We start from the raw sequence: 25,503 nt of genomic DNA on the forward strand, positions 1-25,503 counted from the left end.
CCACTCAGTGTCACGGTACAGCTGACATAGTGGGCTTTGATTGCGGGTTGGACTCGATGATCTCGGGACTCTTTCCCAGCCTGACTAGCTCCGCGTTTGTGCGAAGATGGCGACAACATCTCACCACCGCCTCCCGCCGCGCCCGCCACCGGCGCGGCCACGAGCGCGCGCCCGCGTTTCTCGCGAGATCGGGAGCGGCTCCCGCGCCTGGTTTGAAGCCCCGCGCGCGCGGGCGCCGCGGCCGTTGTGTGTGAGGGGCCGGTCCCGGGGCCTGCGCTCGCAGCCTCCACCCGGCCATGGGCGTGAGAAAGAAGTCGCTGCAGGTCCAGGAGGCCTTCCAACTGGCCCAGAAGCCTCACCAGAACCACGCGAAGCTCGTGGTGGCTCTGAAGGGCACCTATACTCAGGTACGGCTGCCCTGGGGCGGCCCCGGGCCGGGGGGAGCTGGGGATGCTCCGCGGCTGCTCCACTGCTCCCTCGGGGGCGAGGGCCTTCTCCGCAGTGCTCCACTGAAAATGAAGCCCGTGTGCCTAAGGAGAGCCCTGCCACTTAAAAAAACGGAATACACCCCCCCCCCAATCCTCACAAAAAACCCCACCCAAACCAAGCCGCTGAATTATTCTACGCATTTGCCTCCCGCGAACGCGGCTGTGAGAACTGCCCGCGGCAGGAATTGATGGTGTTTGGATCCTCGAGATGTGGATGTGACCCCCGAGATGTGGGTGGTAGTAGATGGGGGTGTCGATTGCCATCCTGAAACCTGTCAGCAGGTAAATGTGAACTCCAGGGTGGAGCCCAGTGGTCGGTACGTGCCTGCTGTGCACTTAAAGCAAAATCCTCAGTGAGGGGTGCACGGCAGCGGGTGTGCCCTAACTGCTGGCTGCAGCTCTTTAAAAATTTAAGTGGAAGCTGTCAGTTATAAGCACATTTATTTTATTTTTCTGTGGTACAGCTTTTGAAAGATGAAGCGGGCAGTTATCTTTTGTTGTGGTTTGATTTTTTTTTTCCCCAGATGGATGATAAAGAAGACTTTCATGAAAAATTCATTCATTTCCTCAAGTATGCTATGATAATCTACAGACGGGAACCAGCAGTGGAGCAAGTGATCAATTTTGTGGCTAAATTTGTTACTTCATTCTATCAGACCGAGAAAGAAGATGATAGTGAGGAGGGAGAAGAAGATAATTTACTTCTGAATTATGTGTTTAAATTTCTGCTTGAGGTACAGTAATGATTATTATTAAATCTTTGACATAACAAACAAACTTCCTGCAGTAGGGAAAATTTGCTGGTGCTCGAGGTGATACTTACAAACTAGAACTTAGAAAGTGAAAGCAAGGCAAAGATAGTGCTATATGAGTAACACCACCACCACTCCCCCAACCCTAAAAAATCCACTATAGGTGCATTTATAAGCATGAAATTGGGGAGGTGGTGTGGAAATGAGTTTATACTGTTTCTTTGATAACAAAAAATATTAAAAGATCTTCCATACAAGTAGGCTGACAGGTATTAATTCCTTTCTGCTTAGTGGAAGTGTTACATAGAAAAATCAATGGTTCCAATAGCATGAACACAGAAATAGAAAAATATTAAAAGATCTTCCATACAAGTAGGCTGACAGGTATTAATTCCTTTCTGCTTAGTGGAAGTGTTACATAGAAAAATCAATGGTTCCAATAGCATGAACACAGAAATAGAAAATTAAGAAATGTGAGAAATAGAAATGTAATTAAGAGAATTACATTTTCTTAGACTAATGTTTTGTCATGGAAAGATTACTGATCGGGCCAAGTTCACTAGTTATCGTTGCTAACATCTTTTTTTCCTTCTAATGTTTATGGAGGCAAAGCAGTAAGTTGGCTAGTGCACTGCAGGTTTCATGGAATGGTAAACATGCTGCTTCCTTTGTGAAGGAAGTGCTGATTTTCTAAAGAGCCACTGATACAGGTGATGGGCCATAATTTTTTTCCGGTTCTGTGACTTTTTAGTCTTATTAAAAATGAGTAGGAAAAGCTTTTGAAACATAGAAGTGCATATTTCATTTACTTTATTAAAATATTAGCTACTTACATGTGTGTATTAGGACCTTTATGTTGGATGTGAGAAAGAGTGATTATGAGAATACTTTTTTTTTCTTTTCCTAAGTCTCATGATGCGAACAGCCACGCAGTTAGATTTCGAACATGTCAGCTTGTTAGTAAGATTTTGGGAAATATGCCAGAAAATGCCCAGATTGATGATGACCTATTTGATAAAATTAATGAAGCTATGCTGATTAGACTTAAAGACAAATTTTCGAATGTGAGAATTCAAGCTGTCTTGGCCCTGGCGAGACTTCAGGATCCTAAGGATGAAGACTGTCCTGTTGTTAATAGTAAGTAGTAATGGTCTTTTTCTTTTCTCTAAGAACATTTGTTTATTTACATTACTTTAAAGCATTTTTAAGCTTCTTGTTTTTAAGCATCAAGTAAATGAATATTAGAGAGTATTCTTGTAATAATTCATGAACTGGAACTCTTTACCAGAGGAGGTTGTACATGCAAGAGTTGCATACGTTCAAGGGGAAAAGACAGAACTGCTTGAAGGAGATATTTTCTAGACAATTGTATTGGGCTTGGGCTGCTCTGTGAACTAAGTGTAGAAATAGGATAGTGAAAATAGTGTGTTCAGTTCTTGCCCTCTAAGGACCCTTTGGTACTATTAATTGAACTGAATTAGTAAAGAAGCTCTAAGAAACAGTAGGGATGGTAAAGAAAAACTATTATTACCTCTAATTATCATCACTTTCTGTAAGAGATCAGCACCTCTGCAGCACAGGTGTCTTGATGCTGTGTGTGGGTTTCTTTGTATATGGTGTGATTCTTGACTAAGCTGCTACTTCTGTTGCCTCCAGGTAGACAGAGTGTAGATTTGTACCAGCACAGCTGTTATGTAAATTGTGCCCCCATTAAACTTCACATGCTGTCTTTTGTGACAACTTAGTTAGATGAGGTTTTCTGTTGTTAAGGTACCTTCTTTGATATTTTATTTTCTAAGTGTTTATTTATAGGTTGCTTGTTTAGGAGTACCTAAATTTCATAGTCAATCATTGTCTCACAGAGCAAGAAGATGAATTCATATATACTCTGAGTAAATTAATTTTATAGTTGCTTTTAATTTTGAGGAAGGGTCAAGAATATAGTAAAAGAAAGTTGCAAGGGGGATTTACTCTATGAGTTTTGGTAGGCTTAATGGAGGTTGCAGTTTTCCATTTATAGGAAAATTTGAGCAACTGCCTCAAAGGTAATGAGGATATACAGCTAATCAGTAGAGATCTTAAAGCACCAACATTTGGAAAATTTTTTTCCCCAGTAAATGACAAAATGGTTATTTATGGATGGGATCTGGAGTAGCAATTTTTGGAGTTATTAACTGAGGTTCCTACTTACAATTGTAAACCTTATTTCTTTTGAGATCATAGCTCAGCATGTAATTGCCCTGAAATCTCGGGGTTGTGACCCTGAACTGTTTCCTAAATTATCAGCTCTGCAGAGGCAGGAGAGGCATTTTAATAACAGCTGCTGATTTTTTGTTTTGTTTTGTTAGTGTTTTCTGTTTTCCTATAATGTTTCGAACTCTTAGAAAAACATTATTATTACTATTTTATTTTCAGTTTACACCACATTGCTTGAAAATGATTCAAACTCAGAAGTGAGACGTGCAGTGCTGTCATGTATTGCTCCCTCAGCACGGACTTTGCCAGTGATTGTAGGCCGCACTATGGATGTGAAGGAAGCTGTCAGGAAGCTGGCATATGAGGTAAATTGGATCACTTAATGTTAGTTTCAAGGCCTGATTTAATAAAAGTTCTAAAGCCTTTTTTTGTATTTTACTTGTTAAACACTAAGAACAGTTAGATAACTTATTTTCATTTACAAAAATTGGGAGGGGCAGTGCTCTAATACAAGTTTTCGAGTTAAAACCCCTGAACTTGACTGCAGAACTTGTTTGATAGAAATTACTTTTGTGATAGAACTCGTCTCTCGAGGATCAGACAGTAGAAGTATAAATTATGTATGCAATCTGTTGTTTTCTATCTATGCTTTTTATGATGTTTATTAAGCAAATTTTCCTCTCTGTTATTACATAATAGATATTAAGTAAATATAAGGTCACAGCAGTAGTAAAAAATTACATATTTTTGCTATTCCCATTTTGACAAGTATCAACCATTACTTGTTTATATGTAGAGTAGGGGCAAGAAGGTGTGCTAACCTGTCTGTTTCTTGAGCAGGCATCTTAGGCAAGATCTTGAAACAAAATGTTCAACTTTTTCACACAGAACAATCTTCTGCTCTTTCTTAATTTAGGTTAAATTATGTTTTTTAACTGAATCCATGTTATTAGGATTTAAGAAAAGTACATACTTCAGTAATTTATTGCACGTATTTATTGCACTTGGTGCTTTAAAGGGAGAGGATAGTTTTTGTATCCAGGTGTTGCATTCAAACAGAGCTGACAAGCTTCTAAGCTGTGTGTTAACTTTTTATTTTATTTTACATTGTTTTCCATGCACAAGGGTCTACTTGTTAATGTATTGTTACAATGCTGATGGTGTAAGTATTACAGACTTTTATTGACCTAGGATTTCTGTGGGTGGATAAAAGTGAGAATATAAAACAACATGTAGTTAATGGATTCAGTTGTTATCATTCGTAGAAATGTATTTTCGTGTCTTAATTCTTTTTAAGGTTTTGGCAGAAAAAGTTCACATGAGAGCTCTGTCAATAGCACAGAGAGTAAAATTGTTGCAACAAGGACTTAATGACAGATCTGGTAAGAGCAAATTGTTTTGTGAAAATATGTTGAAAACTTGATATTTTTTGACCTCTGTTTTAAACCCTTTAAATTCCTGTATTATTAGATGCTGTTAAGGAGGTAATGAAGAAGCTACTTCAAGTCTGGTTACGAGTCACTGAAGGGGATGTTTTAGAACTGCTTCATCGGCTGGATGTAGAAAACTGCCCAGAAGTGGCCATCCCAGTACTAAATGCTCTGTTTTCATTATCTCCACTTCATGATGTTGTTCAGGAATGTAAATACCTTGACAGCAGGTATCCAAAAGACGAATATTTTGCATAACAATATAAAGGATTATATCTAAATGGGGAGCAGAGTAACTACTGCCTGTGATAAAGACTGATACTGTGGTGTAAGCTCTGTTGGTATGCTTAAGTGTTTTGGATATGCTTTTTTTCTTTTAAAAAAAGATCTGTAAACACCAGCTGTGTTCACCAGCTTATCTGTGCCCAGATAAGCAAGAGGAAAAAAAAAAGAGAAAAATATATTCGACTTCTCAATTCCAGAATACCCCAAAAGTCACATTGTCAAATTCTAAAAGTAGGCAGTAAATTAATCAGTTAAAAAAGCTTTTATATGAGTAACAGCTTAGAGTCTAATTTGTTTTAAGTGCTCCAGTTTACACCCACAACTCTGATTTCCTCTCTTCATTTAGCATGGGATACTGAAAAGCTCCTTTGTTTCCTTTCTCCCTCTTAGTAATGCTTCTAGTCTTTCTCCCACATTTCCTACTCTTTGACTTCCTGCTGTGCTTTTTGCTGAGCTAAGAGGCAGCACAGTTTGGGACTGGTTCAGTTATCCATGACCTGTTTGGCGAATCAGTCGGAATGGAATTACTGGACTTGTGTGTCAGTCTTGTTTTGGAGGTATTTTACTTGTTTTAAGAGCTTGACAGAATTTGCTTAGTCTTCTTTTTGGTAGAATTTGACTGAGATCCTAAGCCTTGAAGAAGATAGTGTGATGCATATTAAGATCCATAAAGCAAAAATGAAGAGGGGAAGAAAACTAGAAATTTAAGTTGTAGGAAATTGCTAAGGGGGGCAAAAAGGTGTGAGAAGAAATGTCTTGTGTTAATTGAGGCAATGAGAGTGGAATGACCAGTGGTAGGAGTCTAGTGTCAGATGATAAAATTAAATGAGAAATTGTCACTGATTAAAAAGTGATAACAAAATCTTTGAACTTTGGGATTAAATGTATAATATGATCGTATGAAGTGTCTTGCATTCTAGTAGTTGCATGACAGATGTTTTGAAATCAGTAGATGCTCTATGCATTGCACTCCAAAGCTATAGGTGTGGGCCTGTTTGCCTTTAAAAGAATCAGTGATGATGAAATAACTTTCTTACAGCCTCTGGAAATGTGCCAATGTCTTAAGAGGTTCAAAGGAGAACTTACATATAGTTATGGGCTTCTCGGGCTGACTTTGATCCTGCACAAAATGAGGCTTCCATTCTGAAAAACTGGGCTGTCTGAGAATTTTAAGTTGTAGGTCTGTTAGACTATTGACAATTTGAGAAGTTAAATTATTCAGCTCATAATGAAGTTATTTAATTTATGGAAAATATTAGGGTTGTTCTTGTGTGATGTTCCTGAAAATAGCTTGAGTGATGCAGTATCAGTATGATAAATGGTTAGATTTTTGAAGTTCTGTGATTTCTGTATGTTAAATAAAGACCTCTCAGACTAATGAGAAGCCATCAAATGATCGGTTTTCATCTACATATTGCACGGGTTTGTTTGTTTTGTATGTGAGGGACCTAAAACAAAACCAAAATTTTTGTTGATGGTTTGCCAGTAAAATGGGATTCAAGAGAGTGAAAAGTACCACTGCAGTGATACTGTCCTTTCTGTTTTGAGATAGAATTAGTGCACAACTTAATGCTCTGCTTCTGAAAATGAAGACTAATTGCCATGTTTGGCATGGAAAAGACTTGAATCTAAAGAGCAGTGGGGTCCTGTGACTAGTAAATGGAGGATGAGCTTAGAGATATGCTGAGAAGCACTTGTATTACTTTTTATGTTTGACATACTATGTTTACTACTCAAATATTGAGTGAAGGTCTTGTATTAAGAATGGAAGAAGCAATTCATAAACAGAAGCTGAAAAACATTTTAATGCAGTCGTTGCATTTCTGCAGATAAATGGTGTTCAGTTTTCCAGACTTGTACAGTGATAAAAATGTTTCCTAGAGTTAAAGTACCGGGTGGTTGCTGTAGTTGGTCTGAAGGGTTGAGCAGAATGTTTATGCAAACTGATATGAATAGTCTTGAGTTAAAACACTGAGAAGGGCAATGTACTAAGAGAATTGGGGAGCTCTGTGTCCTCACTTAAGAGAGGAAGTTTTTTGTCAATCTATAAGTAATTCTGTGGGAAATACCTTTGACAGGATTTTATTTTCATTTTAGGAAGTAATCTTTATTTCTAGTTTTCTAATATTTCTGGGCATTTGTTGTCCTTGACCCTATTTTATTTATCTCTTTGTATTTGTTTGTTGATTTTTGTTTAGAAAACTGATTCCACTGGAAGACTTAACAGCTGAGAATGTGTTACATTGGAGATGTCTTTGTGAAAATCTGAAATCAAAAGGTAAAGAAGGTGAAGATTTACTAGAGGAGATGTTACCAGAACCAGCTGTATATGCAGATTATTTATTAAGGTATGTTGCATTTAAAAATAAATCGTTTACCGCTAAAATCGATTTATTTTTTTTTTAAGCAAAGAATATTTCTTTTATTCAAACTGTTCAAACCCAAATTCATGCTTGAACAATGATTTTAATTTTTCTTCCCTTTTTTAAAAAGACTTTTGAGAGGATTTACTTCTTTTAAACAAAACCTGTAAACAGCAAATTTGTAGCCTAAAAACAATGTTTGGAAAGCCCTTTCTCCTGAATTATCAGCAAGATGGGACTGTTAGATCAATAGCACATAATTCTGTGTTATTTAAGATAATAAAATCATTGTTCTGAAATATGCAGCTATCCTTTGTGTACGTGTTATTATCAAGGTCACTGTGTTTGCACAAAGATTTTTAGAGGCTGCAGAAACTGATACTTTTTTCGTTGTAATTTGTGAAAATAAAGTAAAATATGTCTGCTCTCTCCAGGAGAAGTAGTTTTGTAATTGAAACCTCCCTTCTTTTTTGCCTGCTCAGGCAGGAATGCTTCCCAAAAACTTATGTTTGAAGGCAGTGGCAGAGCTGCCAAATGAGCCAGTTACAGAACATTTATTTCATTGAGGGGGGTGTGTGTGGGGAAATGAACGTTTTATGAAGCCAGTCTTTTCCCCAAAGTGAAGGATGGTATTTTTTTTTTCTTGGTGAGATTCTTTAGTCTTAACATAAATTTTGAACAGACTTCACATTTGTGAGCATGGAGAATGCTGAGAAATCTTAACTGAGCTATTGTACTTGTGAAACATAGAGTGAAGCTTCCTGAAATGATTAAAAATTGTATCTGCTGAAAAATGCATTGTATTGATAGATGTTTGCAATTAAAAATATGCATATTCTTTTCTCACGTCACTGGATGTAGTATACTAGTGGTACTTACAGAAATCATTGCTACTTTTCAATGGGGAATGTGTTAACATGTTTCATAAATATTTGATAAATGAAGCATCTGTGCTTGCTTAATTTTGAAATGTGTATCCAGTCTGGTGGGTGTAAATTCATTCATAATTAATTTAACAGGCCGTAAAATATTTGTTCTCCAAAAAATTTGTTCTTCAAGAGAGAACATTTGTTCTCTTTCCATCTGATCTTACTTAAAATGCCTTCAGTTACCTTCCTCTTCAGGGTGAGGCTGAGTAAGGTTAATTAGGTTTGCTAGAACTTGTTTGTGGTATCAACTGAAAAACTGTTCATTGTTGAGTTTGCTACTAGTTGTTTCAGGTAAGATTTGCAGTTCTGCAGTCCTCTGGTGTCCAGTTGTGCAGTGCACTGTGAGTATCAGAAGGAGCAAGAAAATGCAAGTCACTGGTACTTAGGAAAAAATGCAGGATTGCAAGTTGCCTTAGGTATTTCAGTGTGATCTGGTGCAGGTGACGTTACTGTTAAGTGATCAGAAACACTTACTTTCATTTCAGATGTCCTAACTTTGAAGAAATTTTTAAAATTTGCTAAAAATAATGAGCTGCTGCTGAAAAGTATCTGTAAAGCTGGGGTAGAAAAAAGCATCTTTTTCTCAGCTCATATCAATATTTAAATTTCATTTTATTACATTCTATTCGTTACTGGATTTTCTACATTATATGTTTCCCTCCTGATTTTCTGAACGTGCATAACTCAGATAGAATTTTGATAAGAGAACAATGATTCTAGAAAAATAAAGAAATGGAACAAACTGGTTACACTTCCATGCTATAAGGCTGAGTGTATATGATAACAGATTGTTATTCTGGGATGACATATTTGATCATGTATGCTTTCATGATTTTCTTGTATTTGGTCTTGCAGGCAATATAACACTTCTGAACTTGTAAAAAAATACATAGTACCTAAATATGCAGAAAAATAATAAGAAAAATGCTACATCTGTACATTTATTCCCAAGATGCTGGCTTTATGCATTAGTACAGAACTGAAATCACACACAGAAGCATAACTTGTCATTTTATGTTTTTTACTGTTTAACATTGACAAAAGGGATTTTTTTTTAATGAAGTGCTTTATTTTTAAACTGTAAATTATTTGGTATAAATAGCTTTCTGAAAATAGTAATCTAGGAAAAGAACACAAACATTAAGTTTTAAGGTTTGTAACTAATGTAACCACTTGTTCATACAGGACAAGAAAGTGGTGGGACTTTTTTGGGAGGGAGAGGAGTGGTTTTGGGTATTTGGTTTTGATTTGTTTGGGGTGTTTTTTTTTTTTTAATTTTTTACTGTCCAACAGTGATTCTGAATGTAAGTATATCTATTCTGTTTGGATTCAGTTATCTTGAAACCATGCCAGTTCTTACTGAAGAACAAAAAGAAGACTTTAATTGTTTTGAAAACCTGATGACAAAAGAATTTATAGGCCAGCAACTGATTCTTATCATTGGCTGCATGGATACCATGGAAGAGGGAGGAAGGTAAACTTAAATATTGAATCTGTGTTATTAAGCTTATGACACTCATGCCTTTGTACAAGCATAGAACCTCTGGGAAATGAACCTAATCAGTCAGACAAAATACAGTCCTCATGCTAGCTGGAAAAAAAAGCACAGTCTCTCTAATGGAATTGGTCAAAAGGTGTCTGCTTACTTTTATGGAAAAGTAAGTTTTAATGCAGATTTGACATTGTGGAGAACAAATTCAGTTGTTTTCATAAAGTGTTCTTGAGATTATGAAGTTACAAGACTGTTTATTTGGAGCATAGTGTATAAAAAAATAAAAGATAAAAATGGATTACTTTGCAACAGATGACTTGTAGCAAGTAGCCTGTTTGTTTCATATGTTTTTAAGCTATATTCTGCTAAGGCCTAAAGGGTCTTAGATGCCACGCTAAATTGGACTGTGTTAACTGAGTCATTTCTATAATTGAACAGCCTTTTGCTGTGAGGTAAGAAGAGTGAATAAATTTGGAAATTCATGCCATCACAGGCATTTTGTGAAAAATTGCAGTTATGATAGTATAAACACAGCAATAATTCCAAGCTCTCAGTGGAATGCATATATGTGTGCCAGACTGGCAGGATAGTTTAACTTGTAATTTTTTTTGGGTTTTCAGACAGATAATTTCTATGAAAGCATTCTACAGTATTGATTCTGACTGTTTTCTGCTGTTTTTTTGAACAGTAGTGACACCTGTTTAAAAAATCCAACATTTTCTAATCAAGAAAAGTTAGGTAAAATCAGGAAAAGACAAACATTGCTAAGCAAAAAAATATATTTAGCAGCTGATATAGCTATGGAGAAGTTTCATAATGTCTTATAAAGTTTTCATCACACTAGCTTGAAGTTGGTAATATTAACTCATGTCTTCCATTTTCTTGAATAAGCAAGAAAATGTGCTTTTTTTGTGCTTTTTTTCTCTAATGCAGAAAACATCTGTTAGTTATTGTACAAAAGATTCTCATTCTACCTGCAACTTCAGCAGCACTTATACCTCTGCTCGTTGAAAGATTGCTCAGTATCGTTAAGGGTGATGACACAAGGATTCAAATCGTAAGTAATTCTAAAAGCTTATAGTGTTCTAGGCTCTGCCTTCCCACATATCAAACAGCTTTTATGAAACATTGTAACAGAAATATTGGGAGCTCAAATATTTTAGCTTGGAAAAGCATTTATGTCTCCCTCCCCTTTGTTTTTTTTTTTTTCTTTTTTTTAGCATACCTGCATTTTGTGGTTGTCTAGAGATCTTTATCTTTGGAAATTTGACTGGTGTTGTAAATGTAATGCTCTAACTAGGAAAGTGTTGCACTTCAACAGCCTGTTCCATAATACCTTATTGTATTTAGATCCAAAGTGTTTTGACTAAAACGTTCAAAGTGAGGATAATGTAGATTTTCCGGTTTCGTATTTCTCTTCCCTCCTGGTAGTTCAGATAGGTACTAAAAACCCATATAACAAAAGTATTTTATATAGTAGTCTCTTTAAATGTAGTGCAATTATTTAAACTTGACACTGGAAAAGTGGACCCTTGATTTTACTCAAATATTTTAAATGAACTTGGGACTTGAGGACAGAGATAATTTTGGAAAATCCTCAGCCCAGTGGGTAAATATGGATATAGGTCTGTTCCATGGTTACGATGGAAGAACTATGGTAATTGTAGCATTATGATACAATTGTAATGGTAAATGTGTGCATTTCTGATATCCTTGTGAAATACACTGATTTGATACATTCCATTGATTTAGTACAGCTTGAGAGAAGGTTAAACTTAGGTGATCTGATACAAGATAAATCAAATTAAGACTATCCTGTCTCATTCAGTCTTTAGTTTTCATCATGTTTCATCTCATTTTGTATTTACATAATGGGACTGACTTTGAAGGAAGCCCCTAACCCACTGAAAAACTCTCAGGCTAGTTCTGCTTCTACTTCTGTGTGCGTATTTGGCTTGAAATTAAATAGCTGATGTTCCTTCTTCTACTTCAAATGGTTGTTTATAGACCTTTAAATGATGGTGTTCTCTTTTGGCTGATGAAAAGCCCTACTCTTGTTACCAGCAATTCTTTTTAAAGCTTGTGTTCATATCTAGAGGAGAAAGATAGTGCCAGAGAACTGTTGGTGTAGAAACAGCTGGACTTCATGGATAATGTGGTCTTCTCATTCTTTGCTTTCCCAGCTGATTGGAAGAAAACACCAGACTTATGGTCACATTGTCAAATTGAGGGTTTATTTGCAGGGAATATGAGCTGTTAAGAGAAGCTGCACAGATGTGCAATACTTTTTCAGAAGGATAGTGTTTTAAATTTGGAAAAGTTAAATGCTTAGTGTATGACAGCTGAGCTGAAATTAGTGGCACTAATACACTGTTTGTACCAACAGATTGCAGAAATTATATCAGAAGTTCGTGAGCCAATTGTTGCAGTTGAGCAGCCTGTTAGTGCTGATGAAATAAGAAGGAGGGAGCTTAAGGTAAGCTAGTTAATAAAAAAAATATTATTTTAAGCTTATGCATCTAGAGTTTTATATAGTAGTGTCAATAGAGTGTTGTTGGCTAATACCACAAAGGTTATTATATTAATTTTCTTTTTACTTTGTATTTCAGTTGGCTGAAATAAAAGTGAAGCTTTTTGAAGCAAAGCAAGCTTTGGAAGAATGCATTGCTCTGCAGGATTTTAATAGAGCATCAGTATTAAAAGAGCAAATAACTGAGTTGGAACACACAAAAAATGATCTGATAAAAGCGGGAGAGCAATGTGAAATTAAAGAAATGCATGTGGAGAAGGTCTCTTCCCTTCCTGTATTCCTAAGTGCTGGTTATGTTTTAACATTTATTCTTAGTTTTAAATGAAAGTGTAGCTTGGCCTTGTCTCATCTACATTTTTAATATTGAAAACAAACATTTATGGTATTAGTATTCTCTTTCTGCAAGTATAGAAGCTGATGGTATGCCCTAGCAAAAAAATTAATTGCAGTTAAACTGTTCTTTTGTCCTTAAATAACTAAAGAATTCTAAAAGGGTCATGTTCTTACTGCTTTTACTCTTGACTAGGCGAAAACATGAAAAGGGATCTATTTTCATCATCAGATGATGATTAATATTCTTGCACAACAAATGTGTAGTGGACATGTTTATTTGGGTAGGGACAAATTATGATTAATGGCCGCATTCTTCTTATTACACCCACCATTTGTATTGATAATGTTTCTCTTTTCCCTGACCCACTTGCAGAGTGATCCTGAAACACTGTTGAAGTGTCTGATGATGTGTTATGAGCTTCTGAAGGTCATGTCCCTTCCTAAAGGAATCAGTCCAACCATAACTGAAATCATTCAATCTCTGGTATGTAGGAATAAAAATACTGTTTACACTATAATGAAAATGGATACATTGTAGCTGGCCCTTGGATGCTGGCAGGGTGGTTTGTGATTATTTCACAATCACTTTGCTGTATCTGTAGTGCTGTGCTTGGTGCTTTTAAGCCTATTGAGAATCCAGTGTCTTGGAGGTGAGTGCAGATAATGCTATTCTGAGCTCCTATGCCAGAACTGGTTGTGGCAGAGAGATACTAAAATACAGTAAGAATATAATAAATATTTGACTACTGTATATGACAATGCTGGACAGGGCTGAGGTGTACTGTGCCAAGTGGAGTCCTTAGATGTCTGCTTACTGCCTCTAATTACTTGGATTTTCTATCAGCCAAAGTTATGAGAGCTCTAATAGAGAACTTTTAATGTTTTGGGACTTTTTTTGTTGTTGTTGTTGTGGCTTTTAGTTTGTTTCTAGTCAAAAGCTTTTTATCTCGGAAAGACTGGAACTCATATAGACCTTTCTTTCTTTCCTTCCATGTACAAGAAAAGATTCCCCACTCTGTTTTCTTAGCACCTTTGAAGAGCAAAATATTTTTGTATTCAAAAATAAAGCAGTGGCATTATTGGCCTCTTGTAGTCTACAAGGTATACTTCCTAGTTTCCATTTTGAAGACTATGCATTTGAAGATTAACATTTCTAAATATCACAGCCTTTTAACTGTTACTGAAAGTGCAAACAAAAAAATTGAAAAAATAATACACCATTGTATGAATGATGTATCCACATGGGAATACTCTGTGCGATTCTTATCTTTTTAGACAGTTTATATTTGAAGTTTGTAATGGAAGTAGTCAAGATAAGATCAACCAGGAAAAGTATGGAATGGCTTCTATTGAAGAATGTTTAAATAGGTTACTGCTTTGTAACCTTAAGGGTAGGGCTTGAGAGAGGGCAGAAGTCGTAAGACATTGGAGAAAGTGAGTAAGGATTGGTTGATCACCCCGTGAACCTATTCATTAGCAAGCTCAAAACATGAAATGAGTTGCTTCGTCACCTAAGTGTGATCTGTGGAATTCCTTGTCGTGGGATGGTGAACACTTGTACAAATTTCAAGGAAGACTGAGCAAGTTCAAGAAAAATAAATATTACGGAATGATTCGGTTATTCCTATCTCAGCTGCAAATTCTTGGGACCTTGACAAGAATTCTTAGGACGTATCTATTTAGTCTGTTTATGTAATACTTCATAGGAATTTGAACTTGATCTTTTGATAGGGAGAAAATGGACTGGACGACCTCAGAATGGGAATTCTTAGAATTCAGCTGCAATGAAACTTGCTGAAATGTAGTGCAACCACACCTGATTTGTTGCAGATGTATAGAAGTATTCTTAGAAGTCCTAATTAATGTTGTGCATCCCAGAAACCTTTTTTTTTTTTAACTTGGTCTTTCTTTAATTTTCACATTTGTTGTTTATTCCACTTTTCTTTGTCCAAGATCATGCTTTTGTATTGATGTTCCTGCTGGATTTTCATGTATTAAGTGATTTGGGATACTTATTTGTGTTTTACTAAATGCAAAAATATAAAAAGATGCCAATGTGGTGTTCCCACTGTATCTAGTCAGGCTTTTTTATTGTGTAGAGTTTTACAATTGTCTTCTCAAAGCTATTCCAAGTACATCGAAGTGGCATCTGTATTTGGTAACTTGGGTACAGTTTCTCTGCAAGAATGCTAATGTCTTTTATAAAGAAATATGTAGATTTGTTGTTGTTGTGTGTTGTCTTTTTATCTCAGAGTGATCAACTCCATTTTGTTTGAAAACAAATATTTATTAAAAACACCCACAAAGGAAAACAGTCATGTGACTTTTGCCAGTATTTTATTGCTGATTTCGAACAGCATACCCAATCTGCTTCTGTTTATATCTAGATAAACAGAGTATTTGGTAGTTGCCACTTTCCAAACCTGTATCAAACTAAATTATTTTTATTTTCAGGGTAAACACATTTTAGTAGTCAGTTTTTTATTTTCAATTGATATATTTCAACCATAAAGTGTAATATTTTTCTTTCCAGATACTTCCTGGCGTAACTAATGTTCATCCAGCTGTGAGAAATATGGCAGTTCTGTGTTTGGGTTGCTGTACCCTTCAGAACAAAGAATTTGCCCAAAACCATCTTCCACTGCTGTTACAGGTAAAATGTCTGATCAGAAATGGTCTTTGTAACTTAGTAAATAAAACTAGTCTTGTATCCATAACAAGCTATTATATGTAGTAATGGTCTTTGAGAACCAGTGGAGCCTGATTTTCTGGAGAGTGTGGTTTCATTTAGGTTTTTCTGATGTCTAATAATATTCAAGCTTATATTTTACCTTGGTAGTAGCATGCCTTTCCTTTGTAAGGTCATCTGTTGTCTTGAAAGTTTCTAGGAATTCCTTATCTGAAAGGTCTCACTTTCTTTTCCAAATCTGGTTATAATCAGTCATGTATTTGTTATTTGATATAGAAAAGAGAAGGTATAGTATTCTTTAAGCCTTCCTTGGGAAACCAAACTAAAAATGGGACTGTGATTGTTTTCACATTTCTGTCACACACTTACCTGTGATCTTGGGTGTCTGATATAATTTCTGAATTACTATTTTTTTAATGGATTAAGAAAGAGTTGTTAAGTAGAGGATAAAGCAATATTAAAGCCAAGAAACAATAGCATGGCCAAACATCTATGGATATAGAACATGTCGGATGCCATAATACCTGCATCTCCCACCCTTGTGGTACATGTTCTCATGATGAACTAATTGTATCAAAGATGACACCTGTTAACTTTTTTGACCTTGGCTTTGAGAGTCATGTAGGTGGCCATTGTGCTTTATTAAAGGTGTGTTCATGTAGACACTTGAGAAATGTCAGCAGAGGCTGAGCTGAGATGCTGGGCTCAGACAAGATGGTAGAGCTGTCAGGCACCATAGTAGGAGAACTTTGGGTTGCTAAAAAGTTAGCATATATTATTGTTTTTAATTTGCCTTTGAGTATGTCTCATTAGAAAACAAGTTTGTTTAGGGAAGATTCAGTTGTTTTAGTAACTTAGATTTTAGACTTGAGTACTTATTTCTATAGGTGCTAAACCCCACAATCTTTCTGTAGGCTGCTATCAGAAGCCCCTGCTATCAGAAGCAGGGGCTAAACAGATCTAGAATCTCTAGGTTAACCCACCCATGATGTATGGTTTTACTTGAATGCTAATTTGAACTCTAATACATGTAGTAACCTATGCAACTTTGACTTTGTTATCTTGCTTCCTGCTGTCTTTTTAAATACTGTTGATTTTAATTAAGCTGTACTTTTTTTAAGCTGTGTTTCTGTAGTGCCTAACACTCTGGAACTACTACAGGCAAACAGACTTTGTCCAGCGTCTCTTTATGAGTTGAACAATAAAATTACATCTCACACATGCATGCTCACTCTGTGAGTGAACTTCAGTTGATTTTATGTAATGCAAATTGCATAGATACCTTGATAAACTATTTCCCAGACTGTATTATAAATCCAGGTTTAAAATTGTATCACATCTTCCTAAAATCTGAAAGTTGTCTCAAGTACAATAGAAAGTTTCCCAAATTAATAGTTGTCTTAGAGCAAAAAATCTTATGCTGAATTTTAACATTGGTGATCTGCTGGAAGATGATGTATGTATTTTCCTTATTAAACCTAGGTTTTACAAATAGATAATATAAAGATAAAGCTCAGTGCTTTAAAGGCAATCTTTGATCAACTAATGCTGTTTGGAATTGAGCCTTTTAAAAGCAGAAGAGACAATGACTCTCAAAGTGAAAGTGCACACATTAGAACTGAAAATAGCGAGGATGAAAGCAAAACAATAGAGGATGAAGAAGATGCTGCCACAGTTCACAGCCTTCTGAAGCTACTTTCTGGTTTCTTAGACAGTGAGGTAAGGAATACTATAAAATATGCCTTAGTTTTGTTTTAAAATTATTATTGCAGATGGCTTATCATCCCATTAGGTTGTATATGACTACTACGTGATGTGTAACTGAAATCAATAGTCTTATGTTAAAATAGTCCTAGAAATGACTACAAGTTTTTCACTGGTACAGACTTACAATACTCTTGAGCTGGCTTTGAATTCTGTGCACGTGCAAATATAGGAGTGTAGAGAATTGACTGGCAAGATAGGATGTAGACTATTACTGGAAAGTATTAGTGCAAAAGGCTGTGGTTGGTGCGTTGTGTTTGTGATGAGTTCTTCCTTCAGTTTTCAGAGCTTAGGACAGAAGCTGCAGAAGGCATTGCCAAACTGATGTTCTCTGGGAGGCTGATCAGTGCCAAGCTCCTTTCTCGCCTTGTTTTGTTGTGGTACAACCCCGTGACTGAAGAGGACACTCGGCTTCGACACTGTCTAGGAGTATTCTTCCCTTTATTTGCGTATGCAAACAGGTAATGGTCTTTGGAATTTGTGATGTGACAATATACATCGATCTAGCAGCTTTAGGAACCTTTTTTGGTCTTGCACAAGTAGAAATTGCAGAAATGCAAGTTAGACCTAAAGGTTTAATTCAGCCTCCTATGCCTATTGCTTTTGAAAGTACATAATCTCAACCTGTGACTATTCTGACGCCTTTCCATTAATTCCCTTTTACCCCTGTGGCCTTCCACTTTTTTTTTCTTTCCTAAGCCTATAATTGAAACTATTCTCCAAGATACTGAATAAAATATTAATTTAAAAGATGTGCTTTACTTATTTATGCTGTTGAGCACTACAGGTAGGCTTTGAAGAGTCACTAAAAAGTAGCTAGCAGGAATGCTTCAAAAGAAAATAATCAGGGCCCAGCAGATATCAAAGAAGCAGGCTGGTGGGCTGTGGCTTGGGGTTTGTTTTTGTTTTGGTTTTGAACCAAAGAATACTCCAATTTAAATTCACAGCAGATTGAAAATCTCCTGTTTATTTTGGTAGTGGACAAAGGAGGTAGAGAGCTTATGTAAACAGCAACTCTCATCTCCTTTCACCTGCTGAATGAAAAAGTTGTTTAACTTTTTGTTAAATTTTGTTAAATTGTTTAACATTTGCTGGCAGTGGTTTGAGCGACTTAGAACAAACTGAGTATTTATCTGGTTGTTTTTATGGTTAATATTTAATTTGCTTCTATTATATGTTACCTTATCTATTTTTCCAGCCAAATTGAATTAAATTTTTGTGGCCAATACATTGCTACATTAAGGAGTGTAGTTCAAACAGGAGTTGTTGGAGATGCAAAAGTTAATAAATATCAGAAACAGCAAAGGCTTCACTTCAGTTAGTACCCTGTACTTTGCAACACCTTGTCTTTCAAATTGTTTTGAAAAATGTTGTGGAACTACACTTTCAGACAACTTATTGCAGAACTGAGTGCAGCATGGTTTTTTTAGGCTTGCTTAGCAGGAATGATGAACTCTTCTGAGAAAAAAGCATGAGTATTTCTTCCAAAAATCTTGTTAGCCACTGCATATTTTTTTTGCCAGGCTTCCTTGCTTTCTTACACAATGAAAAGTACCCAGAAAGAAAAAGGCTAGCGGGAAGGAGGAATGAGCAGAAGACAAGATTAATCAAAAAAAAAAAAACTGAGAGAAATGTATTTATGTAAATGTATTCTCTTGTCCTTAAGAGCAAATATGTCTGTATATATCAGACATATCAGTTAGGTTTTCAGTAGTAAGTTTGAATGTTCAAACTCTTCAGAGGCAGGAAGTGTTACTTAAAACTTGCTTGAAATACCATGTGCTAAAACTTTAATTGGTTTTGTGAAGCAAGTTTTGATATCTTGATCTTGCTGGCTGTTGCTACTAAGGTTGGCTGCTCCCACTTTGCTTTGACTGATGTGTTACAATGGGTCGGAGAACTTTCATCCTGGAAGAGAAAACAGTTTTGTCTTGTTACGCTTCTAATATTTGATACCACTGAAACAGGTCTAACCAAGAATGCTTTGAAGAAGCTTATCTTCCAACTCTGCAAACACTGTTAAATGCTCCTGCAACGTCACCTTTGTCTGAAGTAGATATCACTAATGTTTCTGAGCTGTTAGTGGACCTGACAAGACCAAGTGGACTGAAACTTCAGTCTAAAAAGTCTCAGGACTACCAGGTACAGTGTGTTAAACTGTAGGAAAATAGTATTTGTGTCTAGAGATTAAGAGCTGCCCCTCCCTCTTGCTTACTGCTACCTGTCTGGGCCTCTGAGACTCCCAGCAGTTGGATTAAATGAGGTAATGAAATCTTATAGCTTGACACTTTCCCTCCCACTTCCTTCCCCCCCAGTCTGCCCTCCCTCTTACAATTAAAAAATGCTACTAGGACCTTGCACCATGGCTAATTGTCTATACTGGGAAAAGTATTTATAAAAATCATTTGATGTACATACTAAAAATACTGCATTTTAGGAAGATGTTTACTCTGTAAAATAAGAGCATTAACAGCTTAAATTGGAATGTTCTCACTACTGTCTCTTGTAAATAGTTCCCAACAAAATGTCTGATATCTAATTTCTTTCCTTTACAGGAGTTAACAGTGCATGATAGTTTAGCCATGAAGATTTGCAATGAAATCCTGACGGACCCAACTGCACCAGATGTCCGTATTTATGCAAAAGCTTTAAGTTCACTAGAACTCAGTAATTCTTCCACAGAGAATCTTCTGGTGTTGCTCAATGAGATTCTAGAGGTAGTACATAAATAACGTGGTTCTTACCTTTTTATTCATTAGCAATCTAATATTCTGATACACTTACAAATGAAGTGCCTTTTGTTTACTGTGATGATGTGACTGGGATTTCTCTTTTAACCAGGCTTTGAAAATTAATTTTTGAGTAATTTACAAAATAAACTGATATCACTGCATAAACTGTAGACAGTATAACCAGGGTGCAACAGTGTGCCCAATTTGATATATTGTGGTACAGTGAGATCTTTGTGATGTAGTTAATTTTTTTAAGTTAAAATAAAATTCACTATTAAGTCTTTTGCAGTTTGGATGGCTTTTCTCTAGTTAATTATTAAGAGCTGAAATTTTATACCTAAACTTCTGATGTAATTGGAAGATCATTAGCCAACATGAAAAGGGTGCTTGATTTAAGATGAAGTGGGAAGGGATTGATTACAAGAATTTTTACTTCGGTGCTTTTATTAATATGGAAAAAAATTAACATTTAGGAGTATGACAGATGAATACCATGGTATATAGAAATGTTGAAAAGAATGCCAAATCCACTATGGGTATATCATCCAGAGGTAGCTATACTTCAGGTCCAGTTGCTTTAATGTTTTTCAGGTTTCCTTTAAAAAAATTATTAAAAATTTAAAAATGTGGGATTTCAGTGCCTGATGTTGATGGAGAAAGTGTTTCTACTTTCAGCTTGACTGATCATTTTCATGTCACACATTGTATCCTTTGTGCAGTAAATTTAAACAATCCTGTTAGTAGGTAAATTTAATGGATAAAATAAATAGTTGTAAAATTAAGTAGCATTTAACATTAAATGTCTTTTCTCCAGAAAGTGGAAGATAAACTGTGTCAAAAAACTATTGAGAAGATCAAGATGAACTTGACCAAGGATCCTAATGTGGGCAAAAACCACTCCAGACAAACGGAGGAAACAGGTCTCTCTGGAAGGACACAGGACACTGACATCCCATTGCCTGAAAACAGTGTTCACAATGAAGAAGGTAATTCAGAAGACATGTAGTACAGTAGCAGGTGTACAGTTCAGTGAATTGTTTGGATGTTATGAAAATGAGTTTTAGTTTTCCTTTATTAAATTAATCTACTTTTTGGAAAAAACAGGAAAAGGTAACATGTAGTAATAAATATGCAGGCAGTTTAAAATACTTGTACTGAAATATTTTACATTTTGTAGTGCTTTTTGACCAAATTCTGTCATATTACTCTGGTATGAAAAGTGCTGTATTCTGCATCCTAAGCTCTGCCCTGCAGCTCTTTCTTTTTACCAAAAACAGTATTAAGATGTTTTGGTTTGTTTTAAATGTCTGGCACACTCCTGTGCCTGCGAAATACTGATGCTGACTAACTCATCTTTAGAACAAGAGTTGCTAACTGGGAGGAAGAAAGAAGTGCTGGGTGGGGTTCTTATACTTTGGAGTATAAGAATCATGCCCGTGGTTCTTGCAGGCTGTGTTACAGCAGGATAGAGCTGATACCTTCAGCGTTCACTCCAGTCTGTCCTTGTTGCCAACTCATCTGTGGGAGCCACATTTCCTTCTATTGCTGTTTAAGAGTGTGAAGTGGAAGTAGCTGGAAGACTCAGCCCTGCCAGCAGAGCGTGCGCAGCTGCACGTGCCTCAGCAGTGTACGGTGTGCTGGGGCTCACAAAGGAGAATATTTTAGTCAGCAGAAAAGCAGTTGGATGAAACTAAGTTTGCTTGCAGAAGCAAAGCAAAAGTATTGACAGGCAGTTGTTTGAAGCAGATCATGTGCTCTTTTACATTCTTTTAATTATTTATATTTTTAGCAGGTTATTTAAAGGCTTTACTCTGGTTTTTTTCCAGAAGTGCCAAATAGTTTAATTTCTTTTATCTTCTATGTTTACATCTTCAAATACTTCTTGGATGGGAAGTTGGAAGTATGCTTTGAGCAAATAGTTGCAATGGTTTTGGCTAACATCTGATAATCCTTTTTGGTGTGAAATTGTCATGCAAAAGAATTTTTGAGCACTTTTTAAAAGCAGACTCTAGGAGAAAAGCATTGTTCCCTTTCCTTCTCCCACCCCCTCCCTCAATACATTTGGGATCATTAAAAACTAAGCAGCATTTACCGCTTCAAATCTGTGGGATTTCAAATTTTCAAAGAGTCTGGAACATAAGTCCTATGAGGAGTGGCTGAGGGAGCTGGGGTTGTTCAACCTGGAGGAGGCTCAGGGGGGACCTTATTGCTCTCTACAGCTCCCTGAAAGGCAAGGTGGGGGTTGGCCTCTTCTCCCAGAAAAGTGGGAGTGCATGCCTTAATATCTAGTTTCTGGTTTAAAGAAAAAGTGGGGTTAGATTGTGTGGCTTTTTTATATAACAGCCAAAATTTAAAATACTAGTACTTAAGATAATCAACTTTTATGACTTCTGTTTGTGCTATTCTCTTTAACAGAAAATAACACAGATGCTCTTCATACTCCAGTTAATGAAGTTAAAGAAATGGCAAAATTAAAATCCACAAGAAACAAAACTGGCAAAGGTACACGGGCAACAATATGAGTTGCTTTTAATAAAAAAATTTCATGCTTTTTATGAATGTATTGATATAAAAACCATTCATACTCCGTTGTAGTTTTTACAGTTTTATTTGTTAAAAGATTAAAGTAGTCTGTTTTGTGGAAATTTTTGTGCTCTCAGCCTCTCCCAGTAACACAGATTTAAAAAAAAAAAGAAGGAAAGTGACTACAGGATTTCCAGAGAACCTGGTCACAGCCATTGACAGTAACAAACAGTTGTTTCTGGGAGAAGTGGTAAATTGTGGGTTTTTTATTGTTGCTTTTGTGTTGTAATCACATTCTGTCTGTGCTGACTGCATATTTCTGTGTTTCAATGCAATATCAAACACTGAAGAAAGATACAAAACTAGCTTAAGAAAACAAATGGTATCATGATATGAAAAGAGACTTTTGCTTATACTTAGGACAGCGCAAAGCAGCAGCAGAAGGGAGGTCTGTGAGCAGAAGAAAAGCTGGCACAAGTGTAAAACGTCGTACTGAAAGGTAGGTCCTTGACTCTTCACCATCAACACCATGATGTTCCTTCCAGCAAGGAAATTTAATTCAAATGCTTTTCTTTCCCAGACTTTTACCTTTGATATCCTCTGTTCCTAAAACACAGATTTTAGAATATTTTAGAAAAAAAAATTTCTTTGAACTAGTACTTTTGAAACAGTGGCAGGTTTTGTCAAAGAGCCTGTAGCCTTTTTGTAGCATACCTTTGGGGTGTAAAGTCAACATATATTCCAGCTGACGTTAGATTTTTGGTTTACATTATTGCTCTTCTTCCAGTCACTTTTTCTGCTTTTTTAATCTGTTCTGTGGAGGAGTAAATTTTATTTCTTTTTCCCTCTCCACAGTTTTGTTGCTTTTTTCCCCACATGTGTTGATAAACTTCTGAGAAGTGAATATAGACAATGGATTTCTTCTTGTGTGATCTCATAGGTTATGAGAATTAAAAGAACATTATCTTTGTAATTTTTAGCTGTGCTCACTCTTTCTCAAGCAAGTAATCCATGGACTTCAGGGTCACCAGGGTCAGTCCACTCCCTTTTGCCTATTTGGTGTATTTATTTTGATTTCACCTAATTTGTGGGAGTTATGCTTATTTTGCAACTGCTATATCACTTGGAAAACAATATATTCTTTTCAAAAAATAAAAAGTTTAAAATTGGTAAGAAGTTTTTTTGTTCTTTAAGACCATGTTTCAAGTTTGTTAATATAAAAACTCTTGAGTTTGGTTAGTCTTTTTGGCCTTACTTTTAAATATTCTGCATTTCAGTTGTGATGAAGTTCCGGAATCGGTCCCAATGTCAAGTTCAAGGCCTCCAAGACGAGCAAAAACATTGGCACTTGAAAAAACCAGAATGAATCTTTCAAGACTTTTGAATGAGGAAGTGGAGAATTGAAGACAAAAGGAAAGAAAGTGCCCTTTGCCAATGCTGGTAGTTAACATCGGACTTGAAAAATGAGATTTTTTTTTCTTGTTAGTCATATTTAACTCCTTTGATAATTCTAGATTTCTAGATTAGTTTTTTTTAAACAATGCAGTATGAAGTCCCTCTAGATTTCTAGATTAGTTTTTTTTAAACAATGCTTTTTATTATTTTCCCAATATGAAGTCCCTTTAGATTTCTAGATTAGTTTTTTTTTAAGCAATGCTTTTTATTATTTTTTTATTATTTTCCCAATAAGTCCCTCATTCATATATTAAAAACATAATAAAGTATTACCTGAACAAAAGTTGGAGGTTTTTTCTTTTACTTTAAAGAAAATGCTGCTTCTTATCTGCAGATAAAATTGCTGTGGGTGCTAAGTACTCAATAGTTAAAGCTGTTTTGGTGTTTAACATTAGCAGAGGGTTTGACCTGTAGTGGTTGCTTGTGATGGCAGCAATTTTGAATGTACATACCTCTGTGGCACCCACTTTCTTAATTTTTATAAGGTTTTATAACAATAAAACCTGGTCAGCAGATGCACATATTTACTGTTCATGTTAATGTAAGATAGAGTTGATCTTAGTTGTGAATTCTGGTTCCTGCAGATATGTGTCCACTTTACTGAAAAATGTAAAAGTGGTAAAACTGAGTAACTGATTTTATAAACTGAACTCTGGAAGTCTCCTACTGATCTTCACCTTGTTATATAAAATCAGTGATGTACTTTTAGAAAAGCATAAAAACATTTGTTGTACAAAATAAGATCCAATAAGGAAAGGAATATTTAAGTACAGAGAGGTGTAAAAAATGAAATACTCTTAAGGTCCATGTTCTGTCTTTTTAAAGTAGCATCCAATTATGGGTTCTTTGTAGCTTTGCAGTTCAAAATCTTTTTCTAACGACATATCTAGGAATGGTCGTGAGTTTTACAGGACAACAGAAGATTACACTGCATGTAGTAGTCGCTGGTGGCTGAGCAGATTCACTCTGGAGATGGAAACACTTGGTCATGTGTGTCTGTGTTCCATTATGGATAATTTCAGAGGCAGTGGGAGAAATCTTAATCTTGATTGCTTGACAGGTGCATCTCAACTATTGATGCCAAATGCAGCTTTCTGTGGAACTTGCATTTGAAATAGGTAAATACACTATAAAAGATCTTTGGTAATTCTCAAAAATTACTTAGGAACACAAGTGAAAAGTAGCATTCCCAAAGTGTAATGCCCAAACTATTATGTTATTTCCAAGCTTGCTTATAGGAAACAGACAGGATTGTGTTGCTTTTCCTCCTTGGCAGATTTTGTTGAAAACTTGTCAATCTGCAAAATGCCACAACATGCTTTTCTGCTGACATTTGCTATTCAGAAGCTTCTGTAACTGTGATAAATTATTTATATTTGTAATTTTAAACAAAATTTTGAGGCCCTGAACTCCCTCTTTTGATAATTCTTTTCAAATCCCCAAATTGTGTTGTAGGGTGTTTGTGTACATGCAGGCACTTGAGATCAGAGATGCTCTCTCTCCCCTTGAATGCTGCCTGAACATAATTCAAATGGGCAAAGT

The 25,503-nt window shown here is 36.0% G+C and overlaps 1 protein-coding gene across 1 annotated transcript; it reads left to right on the plus strand.

Annotated features, from left to right (window-relative positions):
- Positions 1-215: 215 nt before the first annotated feature.
- On the plus strand, positions 216-24,265 carry NCAPG (non-SMC condensin I complex subunit G). The gene is made up of 22 exons (XM_051771506.1): positions 216-407; positions 1,013-1,222; positions 2,149-2,377; positions 3,656-3,801; positions 4,734-4,818; positions 4,907-5,096; positions 7,350-7,499; positions 9,777-9,917; positions 10,869-10,992; positions 12,322-12,411; positions 12,545-12,724; positions 13,172-13,282; positions 15,332-15,451; positions 16,970-17,206; positions 17,531-17,712; positions 19,219-19,393; positions 19,807-19,968; positions 20,798-20,969; positions 22,399-22,485; positions 22,927-23,005; positions 23,784-24,032; positions 24,082-24,265. The coding sequence occupies exons 1-21, from the start codon at positions 297-299 to the stop codon at positions 23,908-23,910; spliced, it is 3,108 nt and encodes a 1,035-aa protein (XP_051627466.1). The 5' UTR covers positions 216-296; the 3' UTR covers positions 23,911-24,032; positions 24,082-24,265.
- Positions 24,266-25,503: the final 1,238 nt, after the last annotated feature.

Source organism: Manacus candei, unplaced genomic scaffold, assembly GCF_025592945.1.
Source record: "Manacus candei isolate 608988 ecotype Guabito, Panama unplaced genomic scaffold, ASM2559294v1 h1tg000135l, whole genome shotgun sequence".
Taxonomy (NCBI): Eukaryota; Metazoa; Chordata; class Aves; order Passeriformes; family Pipridae; genus Manacus; species Manacus candei.